The sequence below is a fragment of the Brassica rapa genome, chromosome A07 (assembly GCF_000309985.2).
Source record: "Brassica rapa cultivar Chiifu-401-42 chromosome A07, CAAS_Brap_v3.01, whole genome shotgun sequence".
NCBI classification, from domain to species: Eukaryota; Viridiplantae; Streptophyta; class Magnoliopsida; order Brassicales; family Brassicaceae; genus Brassica; species Brassica rapa.
This window is the reverse complement of record NC_024801.2, coordinates 1,977,962-1,991,827: the sequence shown is the minus strand read 5'-3', so window position 1 is coordinate 1,991,827 and position 13,866 is coordinate 1,977,962. Positions and strand designations below refer to the sequence as shown.

General features: G+C 34.3%; 2 protein-coding genes across 3 annotated transcripts; one reads left to right on the top strand and one right to left on the bottom strand.

The window, feature by feature from the left end:
- Positions 1 to 257: 257 nt before the first annotated feature.
- On the bottom strand, positions 258 to 4,525 carry LOC103828427 (peroxidase 15). The gene is made up of 4 exons (XM_009104027.3): positions 1,434 to 4,525; positions 1,160 to 1,351; positions 919 to 1,084; positions 258 to 817 (listed from the first exon to the last, which is right to left on the bottom strand). Exons 1-4 carry the CDS (start codon positions 1,671 to 1,673, stop codon positions 405 to 407), a joined length of 1,011 nt encoding a protein of 336 aa, XP_009102275.1. The 5' UTR covers positions 1,674 to 4,525; the 3' UTR covers positions 258 to 404.
- Positions 4,526 to 8,573: 4,048 nt separating this feature from the next.
- LOC117126733 lies at positions 8,574 to 13,651 on the top strand. 2 transcript variants are annotated; one of them, XM_033275721.1, is made up of 8 exons: positions 8,574 to 8,934; positions 9,026 to 9,058; positions 9,149 to 9,213; positions 9,580 to 10,433; positions 10,686 to 11,198; positions 11,420 to 11,823; positions 11,905 to 11,998; positions 12,479 to 13,651. In XM_033275721.1, the coding sequence occupies exons 4-8, from the start codon at positions 9,588 to 9,590 to the stop codon at positions 13,181 to 13,183; spliced, it is 2,562 nt and encodes an 853-aa protein (XP_033131612.1). In that variant the 5' UTR covers positions 8,574 to 8,934; positions 9,026 to 9,058; positions 9,149 to 9,213; positions 9,580 to 9,587; the 3' UTR covers positions 13,184 to 13,651. The 2 variants fall into 2 exon arrangements, with proteins under 2 accessions (XP_033131612.1, XP_033131611.1); XM_033275720.1 differs by having other exon boundaries at positions 8,574 to 9,058.
- Positions 13,652 to 13,866: the final 215 nt, after the last annotated feature.

The following is a 13,866-nucleotide window of genomic DNA, read 5'->3' as shown; positions in this document are numbered from 1 at the left end:
TGATATCAGATTTTTATATATAACAATATCAAATTAATAATTTGCACAAATGTTTATATATAAATGGTAGATTTTTATGCGAATTTTACTGTCATAGCTGATCTTTTCTAGTTTTTCAATGCAAAACCAGAGGTTAAATAAAACGAATTTTCGTTTTAGGTAAAAATGAAACTAAAAACTCTAAGAACAACTATGTTGGCGACAATTAAGAAGAAGTGTGAAGCAATAACTATTTCGAGCTTATATAAATAACACTATTTAATTATAAAGGTTTCATCATTCAACTTTCAAATAGTAAACACACACAAAAGGACACCAAAAATACAAATACAAATACAAACACAAACCCAAATCCTGAAAACATCTTTCATTTCTTTTTCTCCTATTCCATATCGCACACAAAATCAAGAGTTAATCTTCCTGCAGTTCTTCCTGATCTCACCACTCGAACCTGTCAAGGGAGAGAGATTCCCCATCTTGATCATCGATTCCGCGAACTGCTCAAAGAACTCTTCCTGATCCTCTGCATATTTCTTCACAAGCTCGCTAGATTCCTCTTTGCTAGAGAATAAGACCTGGTCAGAATTCAAAAGTCCCATGTTCTCGATCAAGTTCTTGAAGTAGCTGTTATCAAACTTTCCGGCACTGTTGATGTCAAGCTCCGACAGGTTTTGGTCTCCACCTGATGGCGGACACCTCTGGCGCAAGTTAGTAGCATAGGACTGCTCTAAGGTTATGTCGGGACTTCCATTTCCAGACTGGTTGTAAAGTCTTTGTCTGAAACTCGTGCATCTTGAGAATCCGATGGTGTGACTCCCTGAAAAATAAGTAATAAATGCTTTAGGTTTTAATGTTAACTTGAGAAGCACGTAAATTGAACATGACCATGTCTTTTCCTTGTGTGTAAAGTAAGCTTACCAGAGAGGGCAACAAGGTCGGTGAGATCAAGACCTTGGTTAGTAAACCTCGAGAGAATTGTGTTGAAAGTGTTGTTGGGTGCAGGAATGTTGTTGTTTGAGCCACTCAAGCTTGCACTTCTCGAATCTCTTCTTCCCAAAGGAACCATCCAGCTTGGTCCACCGGTCTGCGCCAAATCTAAACTAAATTAGATCCTGACAGCCTAAGAAAGAAGTAAAGTGAGTATAAGAAACCGACTTACAAGAACAGAGGAGTCCCTAGCAGCTAGGGTTAACAAGTCAGCACAAGAAACAGTTCCAGGGCATTCATTCTCCAATGCAGCTTTGATCTGGTCAACAACATCAAACCCGCGAGCCGAGTTACTGTTAGGGTTAGAGCCTTTCTCAGTAATTATACTCCCACTGCTGTCTAGAAGCAACGAGCCATCACAGCCCTACAACAGATACAATGATAATTTTCTACATTAATCGTTAGCTTGTTGAGCAAGTAACTCTCTAAAAGAAACTATTGAGTACCTGAACAAAACAGTCGTGGAAATGAAGCCTCATGAGAGAAGCAGCCATACGAGCCTCTCTTGCAACAGCTTGTGCTACAACTGACCTCACGATCTCCTCGGCTCTAGGGCATGAGCTTCTATAGAAACCTGGGAAAAGATTCCCTTCACCACCGCCATAGTTACTCTCGTCGTCGCAGATGCAGAGACTAAGAGAACAAGCAAGAGAGAAAAGAACTAGAAAGGTTCTTGTTGTTGCCATCGTCTATTTCAACTTGAGCAAGAAGATTAAGTGAGATGACTTTGTGGTGATAAGAGATATGGAGGAGGAGAAGAAGAATCCAATGTATTTATAGGCAAGAGAGTTCGTGGAAATGTTAAGTGTCATGGAGATGGAGAGAAAGAAGCAAAAGGCAACAGAGTTGGTAGCTTAATAGGTGATAGTTAATTAATTGAGCGAGTTTAAAATGAAATATATATTGAAAAGTGATTTGAATGTGAGGAGACTAAATCTTGGGCTTGTTATCCAAATGTTCTAATCTTGCATGACTAGTCTGACTATTTCACCACCCTTTTTGGTCATTACTAGTTTTTGATTGTTAATTTTTTGAAGAAAAGTTCAATAAGAGTAATTTTTTATCTTTTACTAAGTTAAGACCAATGATAGGTACAAGAAGTTGGACGTAGTAACTAAATAGAGCAAGATTATGGCATTATCACCAACGAAACATGGCGTATGATGGTCACTCTTTTTTTATTACTTAACAGAAAAAATTCAAATTAGTATTAAGCTAAATAAAAGAACTGAGGTTAAATTCCGAAAGTGATCCAGTTCTGAACAAATACTTATGAACAGTTTTTAATACTTACGAAACATATGAATGGATCTCTGTTTTTTTTAAAAAAAATTATGGCATATTCTCTATAATTGTAATCATTTGGACAAATATAAAGAAATTGCCATAATTTTTTTATTAGTTTTTAAATGTATTATAATTATTTTTAAATAAAGTATAAACAATTTGATGTTTTCTAGGTATTGTTTAGCCTTCTGATGTTTTTTTTTGTGTTGGATCCCAACTATCTCAGGTTTTTACAGTCCGGTTTAATACAATTAATTTTTGCACATTTAAAGGAAAACAAAGAAGATAATTACTTGGAGTAAAATGAAAAAAGGTAAGGCAAAAATTCGAGCACCATCTTTGAAAGTAAATCTTAAAAACTTTTCTAGTTTTTTTTTTTTTTTTAACAGGAGATTCAAAGGTGACCCGTAATCCGCACGTGGTTTCCGTTTGCCCAAAGGCCCGTAATCCGCACATGGTTTCCGTTTGCCAACCATCTAATTTCCCAGATCCGGAATCAGCCGGCACTAATACCTATTACCCAAGGATCCGGCACCAATACCGCGATTAATTTTAAACTTACGGAGAACGTAAAGCATTCCATAGCCACAGAGAATATTCGAACTCGGATTTGTATTGGTGTTTTAACTACCTTAAGACCACTAGCCCACCACCCCGTGGTTAACCCGTTTCTAGCTGTTTTATTCACTTTGATGATTAGGTGACAAAGCACGCGGCAAATTTTAAACGCGTTTTCAAAAAAAAATTGACACTACAATTTTAAATCCACAGAACGAACCTAACTATTATTAAAAGCGTTATATTGGTTTACCAAGTCGTGATTTAACGTATCACAGGTCTTCTTTTCTATCAAAAACAAGTCGTGATAGAGTATGAACAGTCTGTAACTGCTCTATTGACAAAACAAAAACAAGTAATATCCCTCAAAATTTCGTATGTTTATTGACTTCTAGATAAAAGCAAAAGGGGCTTTTTCCCTTTTCTATAATAAGACATGGATATGCAGGTAAAAAGCAATATCAAGGGTGAAGAAAACTGTGAACATTTCAACTTAATTTGCGATACACGCTTGCATTTAGTTTTGACTCTTGAACGTCCTCTCCTTCTAGAATATAATGATCAAGAAACCAAATCAAAAGCAGCATATTATTCACGTAATGGGTATTTGAACCGCGCTATGTTTTCTGTAAAGAATGTGTCTGAGACAGAAATGAATCAAACAGATTTTAAAACGGACCCTTTATATACGAAAAATATGATAATAGTATAATAATATCGAAATAATATAAATTGAAAGATAGAGAACATTGATACCTTAACGATATAAGTTTTAAAATTATGTCTAACAACAATAATTATTGAAATAAGTTCGGTTGCAACTGAAGTAATTCTATCAACTTTGTATCGGCATATCAACTTTATGTGCATATCCGAACTTATCAGCCGTATATTTATTATATATCGATATCCCACTACTTGCCTCCTTCTGATCTCTTTAATAAGAAAATATTGGACGTGACCGGTAACCATCGTAGGAATATTATGAATAAAATTTTGGAAACGATGATGAATGATGGTTCTTTATCAAAATTAACAAGGAACAAATTTATATTATAATTTTCTAAAAAAAAGAATGAAAAGAAACGAAGAAAAAAAATATTCTTCATGAATAGAAATCTTTTTAAGGAACGTCAAGGAGTATAGTGTTCGCTCGATGAAATGTATAAGTGATTGGTGTCACTCGCGGACTATTAGCTCTATGTTTTCCTTTGACCAGTTAGATATCAAGGATCTGATCGTTATAATCTTTGACCAACATTTGAATAGATAGTTTTTCATTGGCGTATTCCCTCTAATTGATTGTTGAGCATTCTTCCAAAAGACGGTGGTGTGAAAAGTTTACATAACCGAAGAGAAACATAACTAAATCACAAAAGAGATCACAATAATCCATTCCAAACCTCGAATTGATTAGGATGAATTTGTGTATAACACATTGATAACACCAAAATATTACATTGGACCAAGATTATATCCTCTATATATTAAAGGAGAAACATTACAACATTTGAGGTAGCAACGTGTCGTCGCCACAATGATTTTTAGAATCTTTAAAGAAATAAGATGGTCCATCTAAATATATAATAAACTTTTTATTAAATTAACCATAAATTAATTATTAATATTCTCAATTCTTTCCTTAAATAAAAAATACAGAATTGTCTAATGTGGCTAAAGTATATATGACAATTAATGATTTTGAATAATAAAGATTTGATACAAATTAGTGTATTCTCTATCATTTTTGTTTAACTTTAAGTTATTAAAATAAATTAAACAATCACATTAGCCATATAATAAAAATTAGATGTTTTTCGTATATGTTATATTTTGAACTTTTTTAAAAGTCTCACATTGAAATTTTTATGATCCATGATTTAATTTTTTTTATTACAAGATACAAATTATTACAAAATCATGTAAGTAGAAAGTCTCATATATATTAATATCTTTTAATTAAACTATATACCATAGAAAACAAATAAATATTTTAATTTTAAAATTTGTTTTGAACAACCCTTTTTGATAAAATCTTTGAACAAACATTGACAACTTAATATTTAAAATTTGCAATGAATGTTTATAAAAATTACAAATTACTAAAACTTTCAAAATATTGCACAATGAAAATTTGTTAGCAGCGATTTAAAATTTTTGTTATAAAAAGATAAAATTAGTAGAACGCATCATTTAACAATACGGGACTTCCATAATGGGTTCATTCCTCCGCACTACAGCGCTCCAACGAACAAGAGTTCTCCGCCTTAGTATATTTAGAAGAGTAGTCGGAAAGTACATTCGTAATCATAAATAGCCATTCTAGATATTACCCATTATCAATATTAAAAATATATACTATTTTATGTATATATTTTGTAAATTTAATTATATAAAATAGAGAATAGAAAAAGTGATTTTTGAATTAATAAAATTTATTTACGTATTCACACCAATTTAATTATATACATAATAGTTACTGACTTTTTCATTATCCAATATATATATATATATATATATATATATATATATATATATATATATATCATTTTATAATATATAAAAGAATATATTATACGTAAAATATTTTATATATACGACGTTCGATCCTGTGCAAGGCGCAGATCTTAATCTAGTATACTATTAAAAAGAATCATTCTAAAAATTATACTTATAAAAAGTTTTTGAACCTATTTATTAACTATTTATTGTATTTTGGTAATATCTTTATTTTTCTAACCATATAAATATTTTACATAATTTAAATGAACTCATTTATTACTCTGCATAATCTATTATATTATTACTCTAACAATAAATCTCCGTAAATATATGATATATGACTCAAACATGTTTAACATGTATAACATCTTTATGTGAATTTATACTATTAAAGCAGAATCTTTATTAGTATTATGCTCTTAGTTTTCAATGATAATTACAATACTATGCCACAAGCTATTTTCTATAAAAAATAATTTATTTAAGGAAATATTCTAACTACATCACCTACTTAAATGCAAAATTTTCTCCTATGATTCTCTTTAGTATCAATCAACATAATATTTTGTCAGATACTCACGAAGTTAAACACTTTTTCAAAATATTAATGTATCATGGACAAGAAAATTTTAGTTTATTGTATTTAGGTTCATTAAACGTAGAAGAATATTTTTTCGTTTTTCTAAAATTATATAATACATGATTTTAAACTATACATATTTTTAGTCTACACATCATCCTTATACAATATTGAATATACTTGATATATATACGGAATATGTTCAAAATTCCCAGTTGCCAATAACCAACCTATTTTTATTTTTAACATTCAAATTTTGGTTTTATTCATATACATAGTTATTTACTATAATTTGAATATTTGATAAGCTGAAATTATGGAAGCATAACACAAATTAACAGTTTAGAGAATAAATTTTTGCATTTCTAATATTTACTAAATAATTTACAATATATAGAACACCTTTATAAATCTTAGTAGGTCGAAATTTACACATTCAAAATGAAAATGACTTAATATTTTAAAATTTAGATATTAATGTTTGAAAACTAAAAACTTTAATGCAATTTATTATAGAAATATTGACCTAGCTAAAATGGTATATTATGGTATCTAATGATTTCAATCTTAATATTTTAAATATTGATAATATTGGCATCCACATAATATTCTAAACTTCAGAATTTTATACGATTGAAAGCTATAAAAACATATCCAGCTTAAGTTCTAGAAACTAGCACTAAACCTACTTATAAAAATATCGGGTCATGGTTCATATTTTTATGTGTAATTTTTACGGGTTATTTTATAAAATATACAAAGGTTAAGTATGAGATAGATTGAGTAAACATATACACTCTTCAAGTATTATGAGAATATTAAAAAACTTTAACTAATATGATATATTTGATTACTTCGTTTTAGTGTTAAATCATGCAATACATAATTAAAAAAATGAAATACTTTTAAATAATAGATAATTATATTTTCACTCTCATATAATTTTATTTATATAATTTGATACAAAATAACAAAAAAAATTAAACTTTATGTATGTTATTCTGTAAAATATAAATGAATATAAATTAATGTACTTCTTATATGTTAGTTACTAACATAAAAATAAATTAGATATACAAATTAAATATAAATTATGTACAAAACTTAAAAAATATTATGTATAAAACTATAATTTTTCTTGAATAATTTTTTGTAAACAAAAAATAGTATTGCGTCTTTAAAGCGCGGATCAAAATCTACTAATTATATTAAGAAACATGCTAGCAATAACTAAAATTTTAGTTTACAAAAAAAAACTAAATGAACCAACCATGTAAAATGAAAAGAAAATTAGGCTCAGAACAGTGTGGGATATCCTTGTTTGAACTATATATTTCAAGGTGGTTTAAAATCCAGAAGAGTAATAGTGTTTTACAATAATTAGGACGAAAATATGAAATGCCTATATACATGCACTCACATGTACGCACCGGTACACATTTATAGTTTCTTAGAAAAGAAAAAAAAAATCCCACACACATACTTTTTTGAGTAACTGAAATTATATCAAAATCTAGAAGGGTTTTAGCATGAAGCGAAGCTTAATAGGAATAGTTTGTCACAAAGACAAACTTTAGAAATATCTGCAGGCCTATTGAACATTCTGAAAATGAAAAACGCTTGGAAAGAAACAAAAGAATAGCAGATGGACATTTCGATGTGTGCTAACTCCAAAGAGCTCTATAGATCGCGGATTCCTGGCTCCCACACACATACATATTTATAAATTGTCAGACCTAATAATTGCTCATGTCATGTATGAAAAATGATAGCCTATCGTTAGTGATGAGATCTTTTTTTTTTCTATTTTATTTGTTTTAAAGTAAGTAATTCGGAAGAAACAGCCAATGATTTTGAACAAGTGTGTAGGTTAACAATATACGAGAAGAAGAAGACAACTGATAGTGGGAAATTTTAATTTCGTTTTTATATTAAATATAGGCCGTGTTTGCGAGTCTGTGTCATAAATATAACATAAAGTTTTTTTCTTTTGTCGCCAAGATAAAGTTAAGACTCAAATCGTAAAGACACAAGACCAACTTTTTATATTTATAAATAGAATTAAAAAAAGCAAAAAAAGATAGAGAGATAGAAGATAAAACATTTATTCACTCACAACGATACAAGTATACAAATAAGTTCAAAAAGAAATTTAGAAAAGATAAAGGGGTTTTTGCCAAAACTAACCCACAACTTGATTTTAATCCCAAACCTATACCCAAACTTGAATCAAATGCAAAACTAACCTAAAAGCCTAGTGAAATTACAGCTCAGCCCCTTGTGACCAAACAAAAAAAACAGAAGCCATTTTTACGAATATAGCCCCAGTAAATCGTCTGAGTCGTCTGAATTGTTAGAAGTCGTCTAGAAGACTGAAGTTTCAGTCGTCTGGTACCAGCTTATTTTAAAAATAATTTATAAATCTTGTAAAAAATATTTTGATGCGTGAAAAATAAAAATCAAGTAATTATAAACAGTTTTAAGTGATATAAATTAAGATATGATAAAATTGATTTGTTTTGAAGATAGATGAGTGGAAGTAGTGTATCATTATATTCTTTGGTTTAGGAGTTTGGCAAACATATGTTGTAGTATTGTATGTATTGTTAGGGTTAGATCTTGGAAAACTAAAATGTTTTTTTCAAAAATTAGTTTTCACCAATATGTGTTTATTTCTGTGTATAGTAAACACTTTTCAAGTTTGATTTGATTTTATGAAGTGTTTAATTAGATAAATAAGTTTAGGGGTTATGTTTAGGGTGTGGACGACTTATATTTCGGTCGTCTGTTGAATAATTTACACGGACGACGTATATTTCAGTCGTCCACATCGTACCGAACCTTTAATTTTACCAATGTACGTTTTAACCTAACCGGATCATTTACCGGACATATAAAAGCTATTTTTTTCACTGTTTCACAATTTTACGAAACCCTAGCGCCGTTTCTCTCCAACGGCGATTTCGAAGGCGATAAGACGAAAACCCTACCGTGGTCGTGTTCCGCCGTTATCTTCGCCGGTAATCTCTCCGATTACGACGAATCTCGTTTCTCCTTCATGCCGTAGAGTATTTTCGTAGTTTAAACTGACCGTCCGCTTCTTTTTTTCAGATCTGAAATCTCGTTTGCCAAACTCCGCCGCCGGTATGTTATTTCTCATGTATTAAGGCGTTTAGCCGCCGGAAAAACCCTAAATATTTTAGTATTGATTCTTCTTTTCCCTTCGATTTGCAGATCTGTAACGGCTTGGGGCCACATCTTCTCCGACCATATCTTCTCGGACAATATATTCTCCAACTGTAAGTCATTCGTCTTTTGTTTAAAAGATTTTGAGATTGTTGTAGTCTTTTGCTGAAAGATTACCCAGACGACTTCCAGGAAGTGAGAAGACTACTTAGACGACTTCCAGGAAGTGAGAAGACTACTTGGACGACTTCCAGAAAGTCTTCTACTATGTCTTACTCTCTGGACGACTTACATGTAAGTCGTCCAGAGAGTAAGACATAGTAGAAAACTTCCTGGAAGTCGTCCAAGTAGTCTTCTCACTTCCTGGAAGTCGTCTGAGTAGTCTTCTCACTTCCTGGAAGTCGTCTGGAAGTCTTCTATAGCATTTAGCATAGTGCGCAACCTATGTGTTTGAGATGGTTGTTTGTGATTATTTGCAGGCCTTTAAATGGATTTACCAGAATTCCCGCCGAGGATGTTTACATTAGGAGAAGAGCCTGATGCAATCAGGAGCATTTCGTATCATTCTGATGACACGAAGTTGTTTAAAGCTCTATGTGATTGTCTCACAGCTGACGAATATGAGGATCTGAAGGCGTCGAAGTTAGGAGTGTTCATCAAATTCAAGGAGCTTGACTTTGGTTGGACTTCAAGGCTGGTACATTTTATGCTCTCTTTCCAGCTAGACATCAAGAAGAAGTTTGAGCTCTGGAGTCTTGTCGTTTCACAACCTGTGAGGTTTTCACTGATAGAGTTTGAATACCTCACTGGGCTGAACTGCGATTACATCAAGGACCTGGAAAATCCAAGGTGTGAGGTTACGACGGAGATGGCTGCTTTCTGGGAGAAGATGGGTGTTGATATCGATACTGGGCCAAGTATTGATCAGATAACAGAAGCATTTTACAACTGCGACGAGTGGTCTCGGGATGATCGCATGCGGCTGGGATACCTTGCCATCTACGCAGGGTACATCGAAGGGAAAAAGTTCTCATCCGCTACATCAGCTAGTCTTGCAAGGCTAGTGATGGATTTAGAAAAATTTGAGAATTATCCATGGGGGAGAGTGGCGTTTAAGGTGCTGATGGATTCTCTGAAGGCAAAAGACTTGACGCAAACTGGTTACACTGTTGATGGGTTCATACAAGTGCTCCAAGTGTGGGCGTACTATGCTCTGCCAGAATTGGGTGCTAATTATGGGTCTCCCGTACCAAACAGACCGTCTCCACTGTTGCTGGCTTACAAGGGTGGCAAAAGACAACGCAAATTTTTTAAGGCTGCTATCAATAAACAGGTACTTAACTTCACTCCTAAGACTTCTCAGACGACTTAAAGTTAAGTCGTGTGGAAGTCATCCAACAAAAGACCACTCAGACGACTTACTTATAAGTCGTCTGAGTGGTCTTTTTGTTGGAAGACTTTCAGACGACTTAACTTTAAGTCGTCTGTGATCAAAATACTTCTCAGACGACTTAACTTTAAGTCGTCTGTGAACAAAATACTTCTCAGACGACTTAACTAAGTTTATATCTTTTATTTATTGCAGACTATCGTGAAGAACTTCGTTCAGAAGGATTTTGATGAAATGTTTCCAAAATGGGACGGAGACGTAGATGACCCTGCCGCGGATAACATAATTAAAGTCATGTTTAATGATCCTGGATGGGAGTGGACCATGGAATGCTGGCCAGTCACCGGTACTCGCAAGGTTGTGAAGATGGAAGTGATTCCAGTGAAGAATGAAGTGAGTCCCGTGAAGTCAGAGAGTGTTGTGAAGGAAGAAAGTAGCAGACCTCGGAAGAAAGCTCGTAAAGGGTCTTCTGTTTCTGCTGAGAAACCTGCGGCGGGTAGTGAAGGTCAGCAGATTGAAAAGACCTTGAAGGACATATCTGATGCCATTAATCTTGGCTTTGGGACGTGTCTTAAGGAGCTCAAGTTACTGGCGGATAGGATTGAAGCTGTGGAGAAGAAGGTGGGAATCACCAACAGAGGGGGTTCATCTGATGATCGTCAACTTACAACCACTTCAAATCCACCAAAACCTGTTGACGAACCCGGGGTTAGTACCAAAACCTCTCCCAAAATTGCAGAGAAGAGAGTCACTAGGCAATGTGTTAGGAAGAGTCAGGACTGATGTGATTTGTTTCTTGTGTGCTTTGTTTCTAGTGTGCTTTGATGAACCACTATATGCCTTGATTCTGAACATGTGTGCTTTGTTTCTAGTGTGAATTTGATCTTTTGTTAATAGTTTTTAAACACACTGTGAACTCGAAATTGCAGAGTGAAAGTGTGAATGGGGCGAAAGCAGGACAGAAGGAAGCCAAAGAACCGAGTCTTACTACAGAACCGAGTTCCTCGAGAGAGCTCTGTCTTGTGAGTCCTGCAGACGACTTACCGAGTGAAGATCCTAGCCTTCTTATATTGGACAAACAAGTTTCGACCGCTTCAGATTTACTCGTTGAAGAAGCTAGAAGGCAGACAAAGAAGGAGACTGCTTTGGTGAATCTCCGTAAAAAAAGTGTGCGAGAAAGGAAGCTTGCTCCCACACAGCAAACTCCTTTTAAGGGAAACAGCACTGCCAAACAGATCATTCCAAACAAACAGGTTGGCGGAGGCTATGATCCTTTTGCACCCATTGACAAGATGAAGTCGAAGGAGCTCACTGCATGGGTGCAAAAAGATCCGTAAGTTGCTGTTAAAAATATGCTTACTTATATTTGATTAAAAAAAGCTTCCATTTGATTATTTACATTTTGTGTTTGCAGTTCTTATAAACTGCCTCTGAAAAAAAAACCACGTAGATGTCGAAGTCGATTCTATCAGGTCCTCCGAACCCCCTTAGAATGGCTAACCGACCATGTAAGTCTTCTGCTATTTTCTTACTCTTATATAAGTCGTCTGGTAGTTATCTGGTACTTTTCTGATTTGTATAAGTCGTCTGTGAGTCGTCTGTGAGTTGTCTGTCAGTCGTCTATGAGTCGTCTATAAGTCGTCTGGTAGTTATCTTACGTAAGTCGTCTGTAAGTCGTCTCTAAGTCGTCTCTAAGTCGTCTCTAAGTCGTCTGTGAGTCGTCTGGTAGTTATCTTACGTAAGTCGTCTGTAAGTCGTCTCTAAGTCGTCTCTAAGTCGTCTCTAAGTCGTCTGTGAGTCGTCTGGTAGTTATCTTACGTAAGTCGTCTGTAAGTCGTCTCTAAGTCGTCTCTAAGTCGTCTCTAAGTCATCTCTAAGTCGTCTGTGAGTCGTCTGGTAGTTATCTTACGTAAGTCGTCTGTATGTCGTCTCTAAGTCGTCTGTAAGTCGTCTGTAAGTTTTTTTGACTTGTATTGTTTTATATGCAGCAAATGGATGCTTTTATTAATATACTGAGGCAACGGTACCAAAACCATCCAGAACATTTCAGGAGCGACAGAATGTGCTTTCTTGATCATGTCTTTTCTCGGCAGTGGAGGGCCTCCTACCCTGATTTTAAGAGCGACGCTCCTGATGCCAACGGTTTAGGAAGAAGACTCCCTGGTGGGGCGTGGAATTATCATGCAGGCTTGATACCTTCTTTTTGCCAATCTAAGAAGGTTTGGGGGGTGGATGTGGATGATATCTATGCACCTGTGAACTTCAAGAACGAGCATTGGATTGCTATATGGATATCGATCCCTAAGAGGCACATCGTCGTCTGGGACAGCATTGTCTCTCATATTAGGCCTGCAGAACTCGATGAGGTAATGGAGCCTTTTGTCACAATGGTCCCTTATCTGCTTGTTGAGTGCGCGCTCTCTGACGAACAAAAGGTTCAATACACATTGGAGCCATACACATATGCGAGACAAACCGTTGGAGTACCTCAGTGCCGAGCTGGTGATTGTGGGGTTTTCACTCTGAAGTACATCGAATGTCATGCTCTTGGGATAGAATTTCCCACCGCGTTTGACAAAAAACACGGGAAGACCATCAGGGAGAAGATGGCGCTGGATATATTTCGAGAGCTTCCTAAGTGCCATGAATGGGAAAACCAAGACAATGATGAGAACCTGGCAACGTATGATTAGATATTGGATGTGTTATTGCGATTGTATTTGAACTTGATGCTTTTGTGTACTGTTGTTAGGTAGATTAGGGGATGTTAACAGGGTCAGGATAGGATGATGTTTTTTGTAACCTATCCTCACACCAAACTAGAATTCCGTAGGAAATTAGTTTGGTAGTGCAGTAACCTTTCGGAATATGTAATGTTTAACTTGTATTTTTTAAATTGCACTGTTGGAATTAGTTTCGGAATATGTAATGCTTAACATAGAAGGTCTACAAAGAAAAGTTCATAAAACATATAAATTCATAACATAGAGTCTACAGAGAAGTTCATAAAACATAGAAAATCATTGGACGACTTACTTAAAGGTCTTCTGGACGACTACAGAGAAGTTCATAAAACATAGAAAATCATTGGACGACTTACTTAAAGGTCTTCTGGACGACTACAGAGAAGTTCATAAAACATAGAAAATCATTGGACGACTTACTTAAAGGTCTTCTGGACGACTTACCAGAGAAGTTCATAAAACATAGAAAATCATTGGACGACTTACTTAAAGGTCTTCTGGACGACTACAGAGAAGTTCATAAAACATAGAAAATCATTGGACGACTTACTTAAAGGTCTTCTGGACGACTACAGAGAAGTTCATAAAACATAGAAAATCATTGGACGACTTACTTAAAGGTCTTCTGGACG